Below are 22,297 nucleotides of genomic sequence, written 5' to 3'. Positions count from 1 at the left end.
GGGAATGAACTTCCTCTGGAACACAACTAACACTGTTAAGGCCAAGGCTCTTCCTCTCCATAGTCAGCAATAAATTCACCATAGCTTATCATTGTTATTTTGGTAGAATCTGGTGAGGTGGTGTGCAAAAGCAGTCATTACCAATTTGTCCTAAACGCTAATCTTGGAGATTTCAGGTGATTTAAAAAAATACCACCACACTTTCTATTTGCCTTTTCTATTAGCAAATATTACTAATAAAATCATAGCTGTTTTTTGTTTCTGTTCTCAGTCTCTCATTCCCTTGCAAAAATGTTGATTATGTCTCTGATGAAAAACTGCTGAGCTCACCTCCATTTCTACACACATTGCTGACCTAGTCAAAGAAATAAACAACAGTTCCTTCTGCTAAGTTTTCTAGTGTTCTGCCTCCTGGAGAGGGATTGGCAAAGGACTGGAGAGAAAAGAGGTTTCCTTATTTCTGTCAAAAACACCTCTCTGCTATTCACCCTGCTCTGTACTCCTGCCTCAAGGCTGACTTTCTCAGAAATGCCAGACTAGAGGCAAATCACTGTGTATCCTTAGGCTACCATCATCCAAGCTCTCTCTCCAAATGCCACCAGGTTTAGGTAATCTCTAAGGACAGCCAGCGAGTAACAAAGCTAGCCTGACAAGAGTGGACAGGCCGGGAGGGGTTTATAGGCCTATGATGTAAAGAGTCTCTGAATTCCAATTGCCAAAGCTATCCCAATTTTTCTTCATCTTCTTCCTGATCCCTGGTGGGGGGGGGTGGTGGTGGAGGGGGCGGGCTAGGGTTCAGAGTAGATTTCTGATATTCCTAGCAGAAACATTCCCCCTGCCAACCAAGAAAAAGGGCTGCACTTGGCGAACAGTTACATCAACAATGGACCCGGGGTTAGGTGGTGAGGAGTGATAGTTGGGCTAGGTACCAGGAGTCTCATCTCTGCTTGACACTTTGTTCCACAGCATGAAGCAGCCAGATTCTGGATACAGAAAATGTCACTCCCAAGTCTGCAAGGCAGGTGGTGCTGGTGACACCCGCAAGCGGAAATGGTCCCTTGCTAAACTTTTAAGTACAAGAAGGCTTGTGCTGAAAAGCTTGTTCCGACCTGGCTGTCTCGTAGAATCTAGTCCGGGCCAAACGACTTGTGATGTGAGGGGTTTTGGTTTGTTTTCTTTCTTTCTTTCCTGGCCTTGCGGTGATTTCTTGATCGATGGCCTCCAATGGCCCAGCACAGTTCTGAAAGCTCAGGCCCGACGGTCTCCGCGGCGAGGGAGGCTCTGGCCCCCCTCCCCTTAGGCCCGGCCCCTTGACCCTTCGAACTTGGGGGCACCCCACAGCTGGGGAGGATGAACCCTGCTGAGTCTTGCGGGCATCTCTGGTCAGCCTCCAGACCCCCCTCCCCTCCGCCCCACGGTGTAGAAATCAGCAAATGTCAAAGTTGGAGAAGAAACTCGAGCAAGAGGGATTCAAGCAGCCGGCAGGTAGAGGGGGGTCAAGGTGGACAGAGGAAATCCCGCAGGTGAGAAGATCAAAAACTCTCCGGGTCGGGGCGTCCCGCGTCGAGGGGGGCAGCGGCACCGCCGGGCAGGCTCGCGGGTCCCCGCGGCGGGGGGCGCGCCGGGCCCGCGCGTTCCACGGGGGCCCCGGGGGCCCCGGGCCCGGCGGGCGCGGCGCGCGGCAGGTCGGCCCCGGGGGGGAAGCTCGTTCTCGGAGTCCAGGCGCGGAGCCACCAGCCTCTCCCCGGATTTGTGACGTGCCGTGGGCAGCAGCGGTGACGGGGCCACCACACAAAGCCAGGTCGTGGGGCGGAGGTCTTCCAGGCCAAGAGCCCCGATGGGATGGCGAGGGGGTCCGGAGCGAGACGCCCCCCGGCGCCCGGGCTCGGCGCAGGATTAAAGTGAGCTCCGACTCGCCGCCGGCGGCTGGGGGCGGGCGCCGGGGCGGCCGTGAGCGCCCGTCGCGCGCTTGGCTGCTGTGGCCGCGCTGGCCGCCCCCGCGCCCGGCTCGCCGGAGCCTCGCCACGCCCCCTGGGGGGTGGAGCCGGATCCAGGGGCGGGTCCGCGGCGGGCGACGCCCAGGCCTGGGGCGGGGGTGGTGGCAGCAGCTGCAGCAGCGGCGGCGGCAGCAGCGCCAGGAGGTGCTGCAACAGAGGCGGAGACTGCTTTTGGACGCGGTGGGGCCGAGAAGCCGGAGTCCCAGCCCGGAGGTCCCGGGCGGTGCACTGGAAGCTGCTGCGGCTGCTGCCCGACGGCCACTACCTGGGGCCCCTCTGCCACCTCGACCTCAGTTGCCGTCTGCACCTCCGTCTACCCCGCCCGCGTCTGCGCCCCAGCCAGGACGCCGCCCCCGACCGGGTCTCCACTTCTCAGCCGCCCCTCCCATGACAACGCCCGCGCGAAGATGGCTGCGAAGGGCGCGCACGGCTCCCACCTGAAGGTGGAAAGCGAGCTGGAGCGCTGCCGCGCCGAGGGCCACTGGGACCGCGTGCCCGAGCTGGTCCGGCAGCTGCAGTCGCTGGGCATGCCCGGGAGCGGCGGCAGCGGAGGCAACCGGCGAGGCAGCCCGAGCGCCAGGTTCACCTCTCTGGACACCGGTGAGTGAGAGAGGGCAGGGGTTGGGTCCCCGGCTGCTCGCGCGCGAAAAGCACCGCCTCCTCCAGGAAGCGCGCCTCGACTTTCGGGAGCCAGCCGGCGCCGGGCACTACCCTCCCCGCAGCGCCCGGTCCCAGAGCAAGCCAGGGCCACCAGGAAGGCCCTTCTGCCCGCAGCAGGGGGGGAGAAATCACATGCAAGTTGAGTTCCTGGAGGAAAGAAACAGAAACGCCTTTGCTTTCTGCCCTTTAGTACCCTGTGGGTAACCCCGTGTATCGTGAAATGGGGGTATTGGCCGGTATCAGATTAGTGAATGGACGAGGGAACTCTGCCTTTCCCAAATCCTCAGGTGGAGACTCTGTCGGTTCCTGCTTGCCCCTCTTCTTTTCCACCAAATAAAGTTGAAAACAGCTCCACCCACAGCAGACGAGTGCGGGTTTGTCTAGCATCGGGGTGGTGAAGTGGGGAAGAGGCCTGGCAAGCCTCAGTTTCTCATCTGTGGTGGGATGGGGCCCCATCCAGCCCTAGCAGACTGTGGCTTTAGCGGTAGGGCTGGTTTGGCTGGGCTGGGCCCTTGTACTGGGGCGGGAAAGCACCCTAGTGGGGTGGTGGGAACACCCCGCCCAGTCTCTGGCCTATGATCTTGTTCCTGGTACTTTCCTCTCAGCCTGGAAAGCCTCCCTGAGTGCCCTCCGTGTGCCCGGGACCTCAGTTGAAGGAATAAATACAGATATGAAGAGTTTGTAAAGACCACTCATGCTAGGGAAGGCTCTGTGGGGGAGATTATGATAATAATAGTACTAGCTAAAACTTGTGTACTCTCTTATGGTGTCTTAGATTTTTTTTTCTTTTTTGCTAGAGCTGGGGTTTGAACTTAGGGCCTGGGCGCTGTCCCTGAGCTTCTTTTGCTCAAGGCTAGCATTCTACCACTTGAGCCACAATGCCACTTCCAACCTTTTCTGTTTATGTGGTGCTGAGGAATGGAACCCCGGGATTTTTGCATGCTAGGCAAGCACTCTACCACTAAGCCACATTCCCAGCCTCTTCTGGTGTCCTAAAGGCTTTATCCAAGTCGTTTCACCTTGCAACCACCCCCAGAGCTGGACTCTTGTCCCCTCCTTCCCACTATGTAGATAAGCAAACTGAGGCCACAGAAGAAGTTAAATAACTGGATTATCCAGCCAAGAAGATACAGAAACAAGATTTGAACCCAGATTTGTTTTTTATTGCGAAAATACCGTACAGAGGGGTTACAATTACATGGGCAAGAACCCAGGTTTCTAAGTACATCTTCAAAATCATTTGTGCTCTTTCTTTTCAAAGACTCACCATGCAGAGCTGCAGAGCCGCCCCCACCCTCACCCCCTACTGACTGACTGGAGTGGATGGGAGAGGTGACTGACAGGCAGTCATGAATGAGTTAGACTATAGGAAAAAGGAAAAGTCTCAAGGAATCAGAATTTGACTGGCCCCTGCCTTGTGTTGGGAAAGACAGGGTATGTTTGCCCAAGGAGGGCTGGAAGTAAAGATCATGGAGGGATGGCGTAGAGGGTCTTTGGTGGGATGCACAATCTGAGATTTTTTTTTTTTTGAGTCCAGTCATGGGGCCTGAACTCTGGGCCTGGGCGCTGTCTCTCAGATCTTCAGCTCAAGGCTAGCGCTCAACCACTTGAGCCACAGTGCCTCTTCCGGCTTTTTTCCTTTTGCTTATATGGTGCTGAGGAATCAAACCCAGGGCCTCATGCATGCAAGGCAAGCGCTCTACCACTGAGCCACTTTCCCAGCCCGTACAATCTGAGATTTTAAAGTTAGTCTGAGTTGGCAGTAAGGGCAGTGGGCAGACTGAAAGGTGTATATTTGGCTTTTTCTCACAAGGCTTGGTGCTCTTCCACTTGAGTCATACCTCCACTCCTATTTGCTGGTTAATCAGAGATAAGAGTTTCTTAGATTTAGCTCCCTGGGCTGGCTTCAAATCGAGATACTTAGGTCTCAGCCTGCTGAGTAACAGCAGCTACAGAGTCCCCACCAGCGACTTGCAAAGATGCATATTTGAGAGAAGCTGATGAGCCTTCTTCCAGGATGAATAGATAAATTCAAAGCCCTTTCAGTCTTCTATGTGTGATGCGGCTTGCAAGAGTGGGAATGAAGGGCTGGGAATCTGGCTTAATGGTAAAATGCTTGTCTAACATGCATGAAGTCCTGGGTTTGATTCCTCAGTACCACATAAACAGAAAAAGCCAGAAGTAGTGTTGTGGCTCAAGAGCACTAGCCTTGAAGTGAAGAGCTCAGGGACAGTACCCAGGCCCAGAGTTCAAGCCCCAGGACTGGCAAAAAAAAAAAAAAAAAGGAGGGGGGGAATGAAATTGACCTGTGCAGGAAGGAGTGGATCCCTGGTGAGGTATACGATTATGAATGGTGTGATACCAAAGAGAAAGTTACTGGGACTATGGCAGGAACCATGGCCTTCTGCATCCCACCTCCCCCAGTGGCACCACTGCTTTTAAAGGTGTTCTTTAGAGCTTGAGAAGAGATTGTCCAGTTCCTTAAATTGATGTCCCAGGAGGGAAGGATTTTGGGAACCAAAGCATTAAGAAATTAGAATGGATTCAGTGATGTTAAAAACTACGGGACTGCGGCTGGGAAGGTGGCTCAGTGGTAGAGCACTTGCCTTGCATGCCTGAGGCCCTGGGTTCAATTCCTCAGCACCACATAAGCAAAAAGAAAAAATCTGGAAGTGGTGCTGTGGCTCAAGAGGTAGAGCGCTAGCCTTGAGCTGAAGAGCTGAGGGACAGCGCCCAGGCCCAGAGTTCAGGCCCCACGACCGGACCAAAAAACAAACAAACACACAAAAAAACTGCAGGACTGCCAAGCATAGTGGTGCACAATTGTTGTAATCCCAACATTTGGAAGTAGAGGCAAGAGGATGGCCAGTTCCAGGCTACTGGGCTACATAGTAAGATCCTGCTTTAGGAGATAAAAAAATATTAGAGATGTAGATGTAGAAATGTCCGCTGTAGGTAGCAGGAATGACTGGTTTGATCCAGAAATGAAACAAACAACAACAATAATGAAATCCTAAAACTTAAGGACTTCTCAGAGCTCATTTTTGTGTGCTCACCTTTTGTGAGCAATATGGCAATGTCGTATTTCTCAAATCTGGTTTGACCAGAATCTGTGGACCATCATTGGGAAACATTTGTATAGGTTACAAATCATATGGTATGAAGGGTCTCTATTTTTTAAATTCTTTTTGTTTTTTGTCAGTTGTGGGGATTGAACTCAGGGCCTAAGGACTGTCTTTGAGCTCTTTTGCAAAGGCTAGCGCTCTACCACTTTGAGCCACTGCCCCACTTCCAGTGTTCTGTGAGTTAATTGACGATTAAGAGTCTCAAGGACTTTACTGCCTGGGCTGGCTTTGAACCATGATCCTCAGATGTCAGTCTTCTGAGTAACTAGGATTACAGGTGTGAACCACCTGTGTCTGGCTTTTCAAATTCTTTGAACCAGCTCTGTAAATAGAGCAATTTTCTCCTATTGTAGACATGGGGGCCCAGACCTAGAGAGGTCACATAATGTGTCTGTGATAAAGTTGGTGCTCAAGTCTGTGTCTCTGGCAGTAAGCTTTCTAGTTTGGGATGGGCTAGAGACTGGGCTTGCTTTCCTGTGGGAAGTGACTGGGTAAGGAGGGACCCTAAAAGGCTTTGGAGTTAGTTTCTCCTGACAATTTTTGGGTATGATTCTGTGAATTATTGTTTCCTGCTGTTAAATCCACTATCCCTAAAAATGCCCGCACATGCATAGACATATATGTGCACATACACACATGGACACACTAACATGAGGATAGAAAAGGAAATGTAGCTGGGTGCTGGTGGCTCATGCTTATAATCCTAGCTACTCAGGAGGCTGAGATCTGAGGATTAAAGTTCAAAGCCAGAGGCAGGAAAGTCTGTGAGACTCTTTATCTCCAATTAACCACTAGAAAACAGGAAATGGAGCCGAGGCTGTAGTAATAGAGTGCTAGCCTTAAGACAACACTCAGGCCCTCTGTTCAAGCCCCAGGACGGACAAAAAGAAAATGACTTCCATAGTCCATATATAGGACATTTTTGGATTGACAGTTGTTTTGGAATAGGAAAACCTATTCTGTGTGGGGGTGTTAATGCTGACTCTTCCCCGCAATACAACCCAAAAAGTAGATTCTTAAAGTCTCATGTGGCCCATTAGAGTCTCACAGTAGTGCCTCAAAGCCTCAGCCATTAACTAATGTGAAAGAGGACCGAAGGTATTGATGAAGGGGGCTGAGTCCCATGGAACACCATTTTACTAAGGCCTTGAGGTTCTGTTGTGTCACAGGTTCTTCTAGAAACTGAAAGTAGCTCCCAGATTGTAGCCACTGGGGGTAGGGGGGAGCGGGGGGGGGGGGGGGGGGGGGGGGAGTAGGGGGGAGCAGAAGGGAGGGCGGGCGGAGGGGGGAAGAAGAAGAAGGGAATTGTGGGAGAAGATGCTGAACAGGTTCCTCAGCCTCTTGCCTGAGGAGCTTCTCCCACCGCTGAACAGGGTGAAGGTGGTTGCTACTGTTTGTGCGTTTTCTATTTTGTTGTTGTTGTGGGGGCTGAACTCTGGGTCTGGGCGCTGTCCCTCAGCTCTTCAGCTCAAGGCTAGCGCCCTACCACTTGAGCCACAGCACTACTTCCAGCTTTTTTCTGCTTATGTGGTGCTGAGAAATCGAACCCATACTCTACCACTGAACCAACTTCCCAGCCCCTGTTTGTGCATTTTCTTCACTCATATCCGGTGTAGGTTTGGTCAGCATGGAACAGTGGAACCCCAGAACATGCTGGCAGCTCTGGGGTTTGTTCTTGTAAAAACAAAGACCCATCCCAGTGTTTAAAAAACAAAAAAGAAAACTCAATTTAGAAATTATCCAAAACATATGAGAAAAAACAGAATGAAGGTCATATATCAATCATCATCCAGTTTCAGTGGTTATGAAGTCATGAACTATCTTGTTTGAACTATACACCAGCCCATTTCCCCCTCCCCCCTTTGCTGTTTCTGTGTTAATTAAACAGGAACTTAAAAAAAAACACATAGAACCACCGTATCATTATGTGTGTGGGTGTGGGTGCATGCGCCATGTATGCGCTCATGCATGCATGGTGCCAATATTAGGTCTTGAACTCAGGGCCTGGCTGAGCTATTGTGCTCTAGGCTGGTATTCTACCACTTAAGCCACAGCTTTACTTCTGTCTTTTTTGGTGGTTCATTGGAGATAGGTTGCATGGACTTCCCTGCCCAGGCTGGTTTTGAACTGTGATCTTAGAACTCAACATCTGAGTAGCTAAGATTAAAGATGTGAGCCACCAATGCCTGGCTCCAACATACCATTATTACTTCTCAAAAAAAATCTTCCTGTGGGCTGGTGTCTCCTCTGAGGATTATGGTTCAAAGCCAGCTCAGGCAGAAAAGCCCCTGAAATTCTTTTTTATTTATTTATTTTTATTCTGAAGATACCGTACAGAGGAGTTACAATTACACGGGCAAGGTAATGAGTACATTTCTTATCAAGCATTGTTGCCTCCTCCTTTGTTTCCCCTTGCTATCCCTTCCCTCCTGCCCGCCCCCCCACCCCATGAAATTCTTATCTACAGTTAATCACCAAAAAGCCAGAAGTGGAGCTATAGCTCAAGTGGTAGAGCACAGCCTAGAACAAAAAAGCTTAGGGACATGCCCAAGCCCTGAGTTAAAGCTCTAGGACTGGTGCACACACACACATAAGTGCACACGAATGCATGTGTGCACACATACACACACAGAAAAGCCAGCAATTACATTTATGAAAATATTATAAAAACATTATTTTATATAATAAAAAATCTAGGAATTAAATAAATTTATAGTTTGGTAGAGTTAGCATTTAGATAGGCTACAGATGATATTTGGTTGCTGAGTTGTTCTACCCTTCCAATATTTTGCTAGGAAATTTTCAAACAGATAGCAAAGTTTAAAAAAATGCAGTTAGCACCTGCATGTCCCCCACCTAATCCTTGTTTTTAGCTAAATGAATGTTTTGGGGGCGAGGGGAGTGCTGGTCAAGTGCGTTAGCACTTGTGCCATAGCTCTACTCATGGCATTTTGATGGTTAATTGGAGATAAAAGTCTCAAGGACTTTCCTGCTAGGGCTCACTTTGAACCTAGATCCTCAGATCTTAGCCTCCTGAGTAGTTAGGATTACAGGCATGAGTCACCAGCTCCTGGTTTTTTCTTTTTTCAAATTGGAGATTGTTTTTAACATTGCCTTCTAAGGTGCCAGGAATGTGTCTGAAGCAGGTGATCTTGTCCTACCCTGGCTGTGGTTAGAACACCAATGGGGGTGGCAATTTCCAATACCACTGTGCCTTTGTTTAACCTAATAGGGAAGAGCTGAATCTGAGACCTGTCCTGGCTGGATGGACAGACCCACATTTCTTAACTGCAAAGGAGCAGGTTATGGAGAGGAAAGTACTTTCTCCAAATATGGGTGGAAGGCAAGTAGCCTCCAAACAGGTCTCTTGCCCTGGTTCCCTAGGAGGTCTGAGAGGGGAAAAAAGTAGCTATCAGAGGCCTTCAAAACAAGAATTGGATGAGGAGGCTGGGTGGCACCTAAGACTCAGCTGAAGACAGAGGCTGGGCCTCCAGAGGCTCTTTCAGCTCCCAGTTGATCAGGAAGGCTTCCCCGAATGCCTGGCCCAGAAACCTGGAGCACCAGGTCTAGCCTGAGGTAGGGAGTAGGTATGGACAAAGATGTTAAGCTGCTAGCTGGGAGTCTGGGAATGTGGCTTAGTGGTAGAGTGCTTCCTAGCGTGCATGAAGCCCAGGGTTTGATTCCTCAGTACCACATAAACAGAAAAAGCCAGAAGTGGTGCTATGTCTCAAGTTGTAGAGAGGCTCAGAAACAGTGCCCAGGCCCTGAGTTCAAGCCCCAGGACTGGCAAAAAAAAAAAAAAAAAATGAAGAAGAAGATGGTAGCTGGGTGCTGGTGGCTCATACCTATAATCCTAGCTACTCAGGAGGCTGAGATGTGAGGATCATGGTTCAAAGCCAGCTGAGGCAGAAAAGTCTGCATGAGACTCTTATCTCCAATAAACTACTCAAAAAAGCCGGAAGTGGTGCTGCAGGTCAACTGGTAGAGTGCTAGCCTTGAGCACAAAGAGGCTTAAGGACAGCATCCAGTCCTTGAGTTCAAGCACCAGGACCGTCAAAAAAAAAAAAAAAAGGATGCAGTTTGCTTGCAGAGAATAGGGATGCTTTTATGCATCTGAACTCTTAGCAACTAAAATTCAGAATTTCCAATTCAAAGTGTCCTTGGTTCACAAACTGGCTGAGAATGAAAAGAAGAAGGAAGTGGAAGAGAGGGATTGGACAGGGAGTTGCTGAACAAAGGAAAGGAAAACACTTTTGAGGACCTACTAAACAGAAAATAGGCTGAGTAGGGAGACAATAGGGAGGGTAAAAGGCTTTTGGGGAAGGACCTGAAGTGCGAATAAATGAGTCTGAGAGCTAGGGGTGTAGCTCAGTGGCAGAGTACTTCCTTTACAAAGCTAACAACCTGAGTTCCATCCAGAGCACACACGGACACACAACTGTCAAAAAGTCTGAAACTTATAGGTAAGTGAAAGTAAGAACAATTCTTATCCCTGCCCTGGGATTTGTTATTAGCTTTTACCTTACTCTTTATGAATCTGAACTGTTCTTTATTTGTAAATTACCAGAAGCTCTGCTCCACATAAGATATCAGAGAGATTATTTTTGGGCAGTGGCTGTGACCCTGACAATACAGCTAACTTGTATTATCACTCATAGGATAATACCTACCTAGGTTAAATAAAACTATCTAGCCAGGCACCAGCGGCTTATACCTGTAATCTAGCTACTCAGGAGGCTTAGATCTGAGGATCGGGGCTCAAAGCCAGCCTGGGCAGGGAAGTCCATGAGACTCTTATCTCCAATAAACTTCTCAGAAAAAGCCAGAAGTAGCTCTGTGGCTCAAGTAAGTAGAGCATTACCTTTGAGTACAAAGAGGCCTAGAAACACATCTAGGCCTGTTTAAGCTCCAGGACCTGCAAAAACAAAGACAAAAAGCAACGATCTATCTAGTAAAGTGTCTGGCACTTAGTGAGTCCTCAGCAAAGATCAGTTCCCCCTTTCACAGCCAGAGTCACTCAGTGTTACCAGCAGTGCTTCTCTGGTAGTTGGTGGTAAAGGATTGGTTTTGTTTCAGTTTCTAATCTGTTGTACACTACTTTCATAGAATACAGTTCAATGAAGTCCTAAAGAAATGAAAAGCCTGGCGTGGTTGTACATGCCTATAATCCCAGCTGGGTCAGGAACATTTGGGAGTATCTCCAGTTACATGCTAAGACATTAATTAAAAAAAAAAGTGGGGGAGGCTGAGAATGTGGCTTGGTGATAGAGTGCTTGCCTAGTAGTCATGAAACCACGAGTTTGATTCCTCAGTACCACATAAATAGAAAAGGCCAGAAGTGGTGCTGTGGCTTAAGTGGTAGAGTGCTAGCCTTGAGCAACAGAAGCTCAGGGACAGTGCCCAGGCCCTGAGTTCAAGCTCCTGGACAACAAAACAAAAGAGTGGGAGTGGGGGAGGGAGAGAAGGAAGAAGGAGGGTGTTAGAAGAGGACACAAGGTACTACCACTTCCCATTTTATTAGTAAACCCAGTGAAATCAGTATTACTCTGTCCAGTGTCTACAGGACACTGCCAGGCTTTGTACTCATCCCCTCTGGGTTGTACCACAAGTATCTGAACACCTTTGCCAGAGGGAGGACACTCCCATTGTTTTTGAAGAAAGAAGAGGTGCATTCTGGGAGGGAAGCTGATTTCTTTTGGCATAAAAGACACCAGCTAAGGAGATGCGGGAAGACTGGGTTCAGGCAGGTGGATAGTGGAGGGAATAGAGTGGCTTGACGGATGGCAGTGTGGGAGGGGGCATTGGTGTGGCTGCAGCAGAGCTACAGTATGAGTGCAGAGGTTCCAGGAGCAAAGGGTTTGGCCCTCTTGGGGACCGAGGCTGAAGCAAGTCCAGTATCCCCAGGAAGATGTTTCCCTGTATATGAGCAAACTCCTATCCCTCCCCCAGGTTTTACACAAGTTGTACAGGTTAGAGGGAGACAACAACTTGCACAGAGGTATGCAGCTTAGGCTACCAGAGGGAACTGGTCTAGGCACCTACTCTGGGCAGCAGATCCCTCCTCCTGCCTGAGATTTTTTTTTTTGCCAGTCCTAGAGTTTGAACTCAGAGCATGTCCCTGAGCCTGTCTGTGCTCAAGGCTAGCACTTGACCACTTGAGCCACAGTGCCACTCCTGGCCTTTGTAGAAATAGTGTACAGAGGGGTTATAGTTACATGCGTAAGATAATGAGTACATTTCCCATCGAGCATTGTTCTACCTCTTCGTTTGTTTTTCCAACTTCCGGCTTTTTCTGTTTATGTGGTACTGAGGAATCGAACCCAGGGCTTCATGAATGCTAGGCAAGTGCTCTACCACTAAGCCACATTCCCAGCCCCTGGTTGAGATTTGGAAATGAGGAAGATTACCTTTTAGTCCTGGCTTGATTTAAATATGGTTTTTGGTGGATAATACATTCATGCCGTTCAAACATTACATAGATACCAAAAAGTGGGAACATGTAAAAGCATTGCCCTTTCTTGCTCCCCATCAGTCAGCAAGGTTTCTGTGCTCTGTGTGTGTGTATGTGTTTTTTTTTTGTTTGTTTTTTTGGGTCTAGTCGTGGGGCATGAACTCAGCCTGGGTGCTGTCCCTCAGCTCTTCAGCTCAAGGCTAGCGCTTTACCACTTGTGCCAAAGCGCCACTTCCGGCTTTTTTCTTTTTGCTTATGTGGTGCTGAGGAATCGAACCCAGGGCCTCAGGCATGCAAGGCAAGCACTCTACCACTGAGCCACTTTCCCAGCCCTGTGTGTATGTGTGTGTGTGTGTGTGTGTGTGTGTGTGTGTAACCCACACATACATACAGAAACCTGCAGTGGTGTATTACAGTCACTGCATGTAATCCACTGTCTCATCAATTTTTCTTATACTTAATTTCATAACAGCACACATGGAGCACCCTCATTCTGTTATTTATTTATTTATTTTTTGGGTCCGGTTGTGGGGCCTGAACTCTGTCCCTGGGCGCTGTCCCTCAGCTCTTCAACTCAAGGCTCGCGCTCTACCACTTGAGCCACAGCGCCACTTCCGGCTTTTTTCTTTTTTGCTTATGTGGTGCTGAGGAATGGAATCCAGGGCCTCAGGCATGCAAGGCAAGCGCTCTACCACTGAGCCACCTTCCCAGCCCCCCTCATTCTGTTTTATGGCTGCATGGTGTCCCTTTTTAAGGACATATCATACTTGAAATAGCCTCTTGTTGATGGACATAAAGACTGCCTCTACTTTTTTGTTAGTATAAATAATGCTGCATGAATTACCTTATACACAGGTCAGTTTACATGTACCTGGACATCTATAGGTCTGGAATTGCTGGCTCAATGGAGAGAAAAAAAAATGTTATCAAGTAGCCCTTCATTGAGGTTCTGCCAACTTAAGCTTTATGGGTATTGAATAATAGTTTAAACCAGATGCATTTGTGGACATTTTGTTAAAATGTTCATTTAAAAACCATGAGATTACCAAGCTGGTGGCTCACACCTGTAATCTAGCAACTCAGGAGGCTGAGCTGAGGATCCCAGTTCAAAGCTGCCCCAGCAGGGAAGACTGTAAGACTCTTATCTCCAGTTACCATCAGAAAACCAGAAGTAGAGCTGTGGCTGAAAGTGGTAGAGTACTAGCCTTAGCATAAAATCTCAGGAACAGCACCTAGGCCCTGAGTTCAAATCTCACAGCTGACAAAAAAATTTTTTTAAGTCATGAGATATAGCTGGGCCTCAGTGGCTAATATAATCCTGGCTATTCAGGAGGCTGCAATCTGAGGATCACAGTTCAAAGCCAGTCCAGACAGGAAAACCCATGAGACTCAGGGCTCAAGAACAGTGCCCAGGCCCTGAGTTCAAGCCCTGGGACCTCCACCAGAAAAAAAAAAAAAGGTAGCAGAGTATCTAATAACATTCCCAATGCAAACTCTCCTGAACCCGCACAGCTGGAATTCTGGACTTAGGACTGCTGTCCACAGGAGATTCTACGCATACCATTTTAGACTTGGTGACCTGGAGACTGGGGCAAATAACAGTGATCACAAGAGAGTTGGAGTGGCTCCCCTGGGTAGATCTGAGGACATTGTCCTCACAGCCAAAAAACTACTGTGAAAAGGTGGGCTGAGCAGACATTCTTAGATAGATTATTGGATCCTGATGGTTTCTTTTCTGGAGAGTTGAGAGGATCTGATTCACTCGACAGGTATTTATTTGGCTCTTGCCTTGGGTGATAGGCTGGGCCTCACCCTGTGTACTGGGGTGAGGCAATGAGTACAACTACCTGAGGCTGTTATGAAACTACTCTTGACCTCAAACCCTGCACACAGAGCACCTAACTCCCATACCAGATCACCTCTGCTGCAGGTAGTGGGAATAAGGTGGTGGGCCACAAGACTGGAGTTCAGTGTGGTAGGGGAAACCCCAAACTAAATAGTACAAAGCCACTGTTAGGTGGTAAGGTATGCATATGAGCTGAATACAAGAGAAAAAGTGCAAGTACTAAACAAGTTTAAAGATTTGTCTTACTGCACAGGTAAATGTGTATCCCACCTTCTATTTTCTACTTTTCCTCTTTGCTCTGGCTGCAAGTTATCCTTGAGCCACACTAAAATACTTTTTTTTTGTCGGTCGTGGGGCTTGAACTCGGGGCCTGAGCACTGTCCCTCAGCTCTTCAGCTCAAGGCTAGTGCTCTACCACTTGAGCTACAGTGCCACTTCTGGTTTTCTAGTGGTTTATTGGAGATAAGAGTTTCATGGACTTTTCTGCCCAGTCTGGCTTTGAACCGCAATCCTCAGATCTCAGCCTCCTGAGTAGTTAGGATTACAGCCCGGCACTAAAATACTTTTAAATGAAGCAAACCAGTTATGATTACATAGAAACCACTAGCATGTGAAAATGCATTATTTAACCACCCATATCACTTTCCTCTTCAGTTTGAGAAGAAAATGTCTTTTTGGTTTAAGAACTTATTACCTACAGCAAGGTATAATTATGATTTTTTTTCCTTCATTTTAAATTCTGAAATTCTAGGAATTTATCCTGAGAACTCTTATCTTTTCGTCTACTGAGCTACAACAGAAAGTAGTCCCAAAGGGGCAAATTCCTGTTGTGACTATGGTAGACTGTCCATTGTTTTGGTGCTGGTACTGGGCTTGAACTCAAGGCCTGGACACTGTACCTTAGCTTTTTCTCTCAAGGCTGGCCTGCGAGCCATAGCTGCATTTTCATTGCTGGTTAGTTGGAGATTAGAGCCTCATGGGCTTTCCTGCCCAGGCTGAACCCCAGTTCTCAGATCTTAGCCTCCTGAGTAGCTAGGATTAAAAAGTATTTCAGTTTATGAAAATGTTTTCTTTTTTTTTTTCAGGCCTCTGTTCATGTTGCTGTGTGCAGGGGTAGGGGTAGGGGGTCCACAAGTGTGTACCATCTCTCCACCTGCTTTGTTCAAGGGAGTTAGGACCATTACCATCCACTTTAATCCCTGTCATGTTTTTCAGATGACTTTGGGAAATTGCTGCTGGCAGAGGCCCTCCTGGAACAGTATTTGAAGGAGAACCATGCCAAAATAAAAGACTCCATCCCTTTGCTGGAGAAGAATGAACATAGGATAAATGAAGCCAAAAATTATTTGAGCAGTATCCTTAACCATGGGAAGCTGCCGGTGAGTTGTCCGCCACAAACCTGAGGCCTCCTCTCCTTTTCCTCTTGTCTCATATTAGCCCAGCAGCCCTCCCTGAGTCATTTGTTCTTTGAGAAGAAGGCTCTTGGGATTAGCTCTGTTGTGTCTAGGACAGGATCCACCAGCCACGTGTGGCTTTCCAGCAGCTACAGTGAGAGACATGAGTGTAAATCTAAAATATGCCTTGGATTCCAAAGACATACAAACAAGGAATATAAAAAAAGCACTGACTTAGCCACACGTGGTGGTGTATACCTTTAATACCAGCTGTCAAGAATCAGAAGAAGGAAATTGTGAATTCGAAGCCAGCCCTTGTGGGGAGTTAGGAGTGAGACCCTGTTTTTGTTTTTGTTTCTTTTTTTAAGCCAATTTTTGTGGCTCATACCTGTAATCCTAGCTACTGAGGCAGTAGAGATCAAAGGAAACCATGGTTCAAAATCAGCCTTAGCAAAGAGTTTTGCAAGACTTTATCTCAAGCAACAACTGGGCTTGGTTATGCATGCCTGCCGTATCAGTTGTGTAGGAGGATGAGATCCAGAGAATTGTGGTTTCAAGCTATCCTGGGCAATAAGTTCATGAGGCACTATCTCAACAGAAAAAACTGGGCATGGTGATGTATGTCTGTCATCCTAACTAATATAGGAAGATCAAGATCCAGGCATGTTGTTGGGCAATAAAACTCTATCTCAAAAGTAACCAGAGCAAAAAGGGCTGAAGTGTGGCCAAGTGGTAGAACACCTGTCTACCAAGTAAAGGGTTCTAGGTTTAGTCCAGGACTACAAAAACAAAATCAACATAAAAAAGGGCATTAACTTTATATTGATTATATACTCACATGATAATCCTCTGCTTGTATTAGATTAAAGGAAATTTTATTAAAATTAATTTCACCTGTTTTTATCTTTTTATTTATTTATTTATTTTGCCAGTTGTGGGGCCTGACCTCTGGGCCTGGGTGCTGTCCCTCAGCTCTTCAGCTCAAGGCTAGCTCTCCACTTCTGGCTTTTTCTGCTTATGTGGTACTGAGGAATCGAACCGAGGGCCTCATGCATGCAAGGCAAGCACTCTACCACTGGGCCACCTTCTCAGCCCATGTTTTTATCTTTTTAAATGTGTCTTGATCTTGTGCTTGTGACCATAGGAATTTTTTTTTAATTTAACAGCACTTGGTTGACCTAACGTGAACGTGTTTTTTTGGACTCCTTTGGGGGGTTCTTAGAGAGAAGTAAGAACTCAAGAAGCCCATGATCTAGCTGGAAGCAGGCAAACATGCAGAGTAGAAACAAAAACTCTAGAGTAGAGCAAGTAGTGTAAATTCATGTGCATTTGTTAAGCACCTGATGTCTCCAAGATATGAAGTAAAATATTCACAGTTTACTCTAGAACTGTGTTGCACTAAGTATAATCCACTCGTTAAAAGTGTGGGCATCATTGGGGAGTTGGTAAGATGTACAAAATGCAAATCAGACCCTGTGTCTCAGCAATATCTCCCAGTGATTCGTGTATCAGAGTTGAAACTACTTTTCTGGATTAAAGTATATCTCCTTCTATACTAGCAGTACTTGCATGTCACTAGAGACTCAGGCAGGAGATATTCCCATGTATTTACTCCTTTAAACATGTTTTTGTGGCCTGTTTTGTACCAGGCATCATGCTATGCTTGCTGAGGGCAATCAGGACAAACCTGCCCTCCAGGAAGTTGCAGGTTTGTTGGGAAGTCCCAGATGGACTGTGCATGTAGTAGTGTCTGAGGAGGTCAGTCTGAAGGGGCATTTCCCTGGAGTGAGCTAGAGAGCAGACCAGGAGTACTGGTAGTATTAGAATTGGGCCCTTCTGAGTGCTGGTTTTGGAAGAAGAGGCAGAGTCTGAACATATAAAGGTATGCTGAGCATTCCATGTAGAGGAGGCATTATGTAATTGAAGAATCCTCTTATAAGAATCTCCTTAAGGTTGCTGAGTTTAGCAAAAGCAAAGGGGAATGGTGACGAGAATAACAGGGCTGTGAAGGAATATGAGGCCAGAGGCTGGGGACTGACATACAGAGCGGTGGAGGGGGCCAGTGCAAGGGAGAAGGGAGCATCTATACTCGCAGCATGAGGTTTCTGCTTCCTTGATGGGGGATTGTTTTAGCATTGGGAGGTCTGTGTTAAGTTAAAATAGCTGCTTGGTATTAAGCCTGTTTCTTGGCCTCTGGGTCCATCTAGTTCCTCATGTGTCCATCAGAAAAGTTCACTCCTATGATAGGTTCCAAGCTTCTGCAAAAATATTTATTTATTAATATTTTATTTTTGGTACTGGTCCTGGGGCTTGAACTCAGGGCCTAGATGCTGTCCCTGAGCTTTTTTGTTTTGTTTCGTTTTTGTTCAAGGCTAGCACTTGAGCTACAGCCCCACTTTCAGCTTTTTTTGGTGATTAATTGGAGGTAAGAGTCTATGGACTTTCCTGCTACTCTGGCTGTGGACCATAATCCTTGGATCTCAGCCTCCTGAGTAGCTAGGATTATAGGCATGAGCCACTGGTACCTGACTCATTTGAGTCTTTCTAGTAGACTCCATTAAATATTTTTATGTGTTCTTAAAATAAATATGATGCAGGCTTATTTGAAAATGTATCCAATGGACAAGTAATTTAACCGATAGAGATCCTGAAATGCCTGTTATCCTGGAATGCCTCACTCCTGTCCTCAAAGGAGAGGATGTGTCCACTTGGCTTTTTTTGCTTTTGTACATCCTTCAGCAGAGCTTTCCATAGAGCCCTAAGACATATTTGACAAGTTGCTTCTTTTTGGTGAGAGCTTTCAGATGGAACTCTCTCTGCGTGAACCTCATTTGTAGTGAATAATAGGCTGGAGGTATGGGTCAGGTAGTAGAGCACCAGACAAGCAAACGAGCACAGGGCCATGAGTTCGAACCTCAGTACTGCCAAAGACAAACTCACAAAAACAACTGAATGTGAATAGATTCTGCAGCTGTTGATGTGCAAACCATTTTGTTTGCCAATCCCACTCATTAATACAAGTTTTACTATGTTTTATTTAACAGACATATATAGGCACGAGTAGCGTGGAGATATTGCTATCCAGGCCAAAGCCAAAAGCTTGGTGCTGATTGGGCAAAAATAAAATGTTAGAAGCAAATTGAGGTCTTTCTCTCTTACTCTAAAGGGTATAGCTGGGTGCCCTTTTGGCAGCAGATGCAATCTCAGCTGGAGTCCCCTGTATTCCAAGTAACTCTCATGAATGGAAAGGAGAGGTGGTCCTAAAATGCCGAACTTGGTAGTTACTATGATCCTGTCTGGCCCAGTCTCAGGAATTTGGTGAAAACAAGCTACTTGTCCTAACTTCTGTTATCCACTGAGCCCCAGCCAATGCAGCAGCCCACAGAGACCTCTCAGTCACCTTTTGCAACTTAGCCCCATTTCAGAGACCTAAGAGATGATCACTTACTTCGCCAAGGACACACTAGCAGGTGTAAAATTGAATCCAGGCCCATCTGTCTTGGTATTTCAAGCTCTAGTGGTCTCTAGTGGTGCTGACACCCCCACCCCCACCCAAAGTACTGAAATGGAAATAAAATTATGATCAAGAAACTTAGATTTATTTATGATATGCTAGCACTCCCTATAGTGTCTCACCTTACGATGAAATGTTTTCTTATCTCTTTCCCCTACCAGGGATCTCTGTTAGGTCATTCTTCCTTTAAGTCGATAGGTCAGTGAGACACAGAGCATAGGTGGCAAAGGAGCCACACAGTAGGGGAGCGCCCTGTCCACCCAGCTGAGCAACTTCTTTCTTTCTTTCTTTCTTTCTTTCTTTCTTTCTTTCGTTCTTTCTTTCGTTCTTTCTTTCTTTTCTTCCTTCCTTCCTTCCTTCCTTCCTTCCTTTCTTTTTTTTTTTTACCACTCTTGGGGCTTGAACTAGGGCCTGGGCACTGTCCTTGAACTTCTTTTGCTCAAGGCTGGTGCTCTATCACTTGAGCCATAGTGCCACTTGCGGCTTTTTCTATTTATGTGGTTCTGAGGAATTGAACCCAGGGCTTCATGCATGCAAGGCAAGCGCTCTACCACTAAGCCACATTCCCAGCCCTTTCCTTTTCTTTTTTTCTTTTTCTTTCTTTTTTTTTTTTTGCCAGTCCTGGGGCTTGAACTCAGGGCCTGGGCATTATCTCCAAGCTTCTTTTTGCTCAAGGCTAGCACTCTACCACTTGAGCCACAGCACCACTTCTGGCTTTTTCTGTTTATATATAGGCACTGAGGAATTGAACCCAGGGCTTCATGCATGCTAGGTAAACATTCTACCACAAAGCCACATTCCCAGGCCTGCTGAGCAATTTTCTATAGAGCATTTCTGTACTATGTTGGGGTTTGTGGTTCCCTGACTTGGATTGACAGACCAAAAACATTGCAAATTCAGAATCCCACAGTCTTCCTATGGAGGTAACTGACATTTTTTTTTTTTTTGGTTGTGGGGCTTGAATTCTGGTCTTGGGCACTGTCCTTACGCTCTTCAGCTCAAGGTGAGCACTCTACCGCTTGAACCACAGCACCACTTCTGGTTTTCTAGTGGTTTATTGGAGATAAGAGTCTCACGGAGTTTCCTGCCCAGGCTGGCTTTGAACTGCGATCCTCAGATCTCAGCTTCCTGAGTAGCTAGGATTACAGGCGTGAGCCACCAGCGCCCAGCTTCCTAGCTGACTTTTAATATTACCAAATAAGGGCATTAAAAACAAAAGTAAAAACCTACAGTAAAACTGTACCATTACCAAGGATACAGTTGCTGTACCCTTAGCTGTTGCCTGTAATCCTAACTACTATGAGGATTCTGAGAATTAAAGTTTAAAGCCAGCTTAGGCAGAAAAGTTTGTCTGACTCTTATCTCCAGTTAACTACCAAAAAAGACTAAGCAGAGCCGTGACTCAGTGATAGAGTTCTAATCTTGAGCAAGAAAGCTCAGGGATAGTGTTCAGGCTCTGAGTTCAGACCCTAGGACTGGCACCAAAAAGAAGAAGAAAGAGACAACAAAGACAACTTTCAGAGGAGATTTAAAAATAGTACAGATTTAGGCTTACAAAGTATTTACTATGTTGTTCTTAATTTTTCACCAGCTTGGGGAAGCTCTATTATAAACAGGAGCCATCACTAGCCACATCCCTTCACTGTGGCCTGGAATGTGTCCTCTGAGCCTTGTATCCTTTCCCCTCCCCGTGTACTGTACAAGAAGGTGCTTATAATAATTACTCATACCCTGTATTTATTTAGCTCCTTCCTCAGGAACAGTTGAAAGCTATCTTCTGGACTTTGCCCTGTTAATGCCCTTAGTATTGCTAGGATGGGAAGTGAGGAGTGGAGGTTCTTGTCCTCCTCTCACCAATGAGGAATAAAGTCTAGGCAGGGAGGAAATGAGCCCATCAACTTGAGACCAGTGCACAGAATGGAGGACTCATCATCTAGTTTGGAAGCACTGTGGGCTGAAAATGTGTCATCTCTGTGGCTCTGGCCCAGGAAGTGGGAGGCCTCTGTGGGGGAATTAGCAATACTTTTGGTAAATTCAGTTGATCAGTAGTCAAAGGGAGGACAGATGGGCAGGGGTGGAGTGGATGAACTCGTGGAGACATTGTAGGAGCTCAGCAGAAAGCTCCTTTGGTCAGGCAGACTTCCAAGAGGAGGAAGGCCTGAACAAGGCTCAAGGGATGGAGGAGGATCTGTGAAGGCTAAATGGGGACCAGAGTAAGCAAAGGCAACAGAAGGTTATTCATTTATGAAAAACAGAGACCAGTGTGAAAGGAGAAATTGGCTTCCCCGGGGCTTAGTTTTGCTTTGTCCTGTTTTTTGTTTTTTAAATTACCTTCTTAGAAGGCTGTGCATGGTGGAGAATAGTAGAATCTGGGGTCACAGGTACCCCTGACTCTTACCTCTCCTGGGGGGAGATTGAGAGTATCTTCCTGCCATGATTGAGGTCAGATCTGTATCTGTAGGGAACTTTGTAGAACTGATTGGTAGCTTTGTAGCAGGAGCAGTGGCCAGAGCCTAGCTTAAAGCATAGTGGGCCAGCTGAGCATAGGAATGGAGATGGGCTGCAGTGAATGGTCTCAAGAGGTGGGAGCCCTCCAGAGTAGACAGGATCCATACTAAGACCAGAGCTCAGGGCTGGATTGCTCCAGTTCAGGGCCAGCACAGACTCCCTTAGTCAGCAGCTCTGGGCGCTCTGGCTGTGAATATAGTCCATGCTAGGCATGCTAGGGTGAGGTGATCAGTATTGACCAGATCTCCTGAGGAGATCCTGACAAGGCCTTGGGCTCTGTTTACTTATTTGTAAGATAAGTTGTACCTACCCTCTTGGGGTTCTCATGACCAGGAAGAGTCAGGCAGGTTGTGTGGAGAGTTAGGTACAAGTAGCACTTGAGTAAGAAGGGGGAAAAAAGCAAGTTTGAATTCAGGCACTTTTGGACAGAATTCAAAGCCAAAAGCCCTGTCTGTACTTTGCCCTACTTCTGATAAGATGAGGCCCTCTCTTGTCTCCTATCCCTACTGTTGATGTAACTCTTCTTCCTCTACAGGTCCTGGTTGGGCTGTGAATGTGTGCCTATGTGTGTGCACGCATAAATATACCCATCTTAATTATAAGCTTCAGATCCCATAAAAGTTGATACACTCTTGCCTCCCCACTTGTGTTCAGAATAAGTGTGGAGTTCCTTTAGCCTATGCTAAAGTCTTTGGGGCTGTAGAAGAGGAAAAAAGGCCGGGCTTGCTTTGTAGTGGTGTAAGAGTCTAGGCTCCCACGCACAATGAAGAAATGAGGGACTTTATAAACATCTCCTTAAGAG

The 22,297-nt window shown here is 47.0% G+C and overlaps 1 protein-coding gene across 1 annotated transcript in view; it reads left to right on the top strand.

The window, feature by feature from the left end:
* The first annotated feature begins 2,092 nt into the window (after window positions 1–2,092).
* The window catches only part of Ttc7a (tetratricopeptide repeat domain 7A), a 120,184-nt gene continuing 99,979 nt past the window's right edge, over window positions 2,093–22,297 (top strand). Inside the window, exons 1-2 of the mRNA XM_042675400.1 lie at window positions 2,093–2,597; window positions 15,295–15,458. Coding sequence (XP_042531334.1) covers window positions 2,405–2,597; window positions 15,295–15,458 — 357 coding nt within the window. The 5' untranslated portion in view covers window positions 2,093–2,404. The remainder of the gene's footprint in view (window positions 2,598–15,294; window positions 15,459–22,297) is intronic.

Source organism: Dipodomys spectabilis, unplaced genomic scaffold (genome assembly GCF_019054845.1).
Source record: "Dipodomys spectabilis isolate Male_0828 unplaced genomic scaffold, ASM1905484v1 ptg000026l, whole genome shotgun sequence".
Lineage (NCBI taxonomy): Eukaryota > Metazoa > Chordata > Mammalia > Rodentia > Heteromyidae > Dipodomys > Dipodomys spectabilis.
Note: the sequence above shows the minus strand (reverse complement) of the source record. Positions and strands in the feature narration are given on the sequence as shown.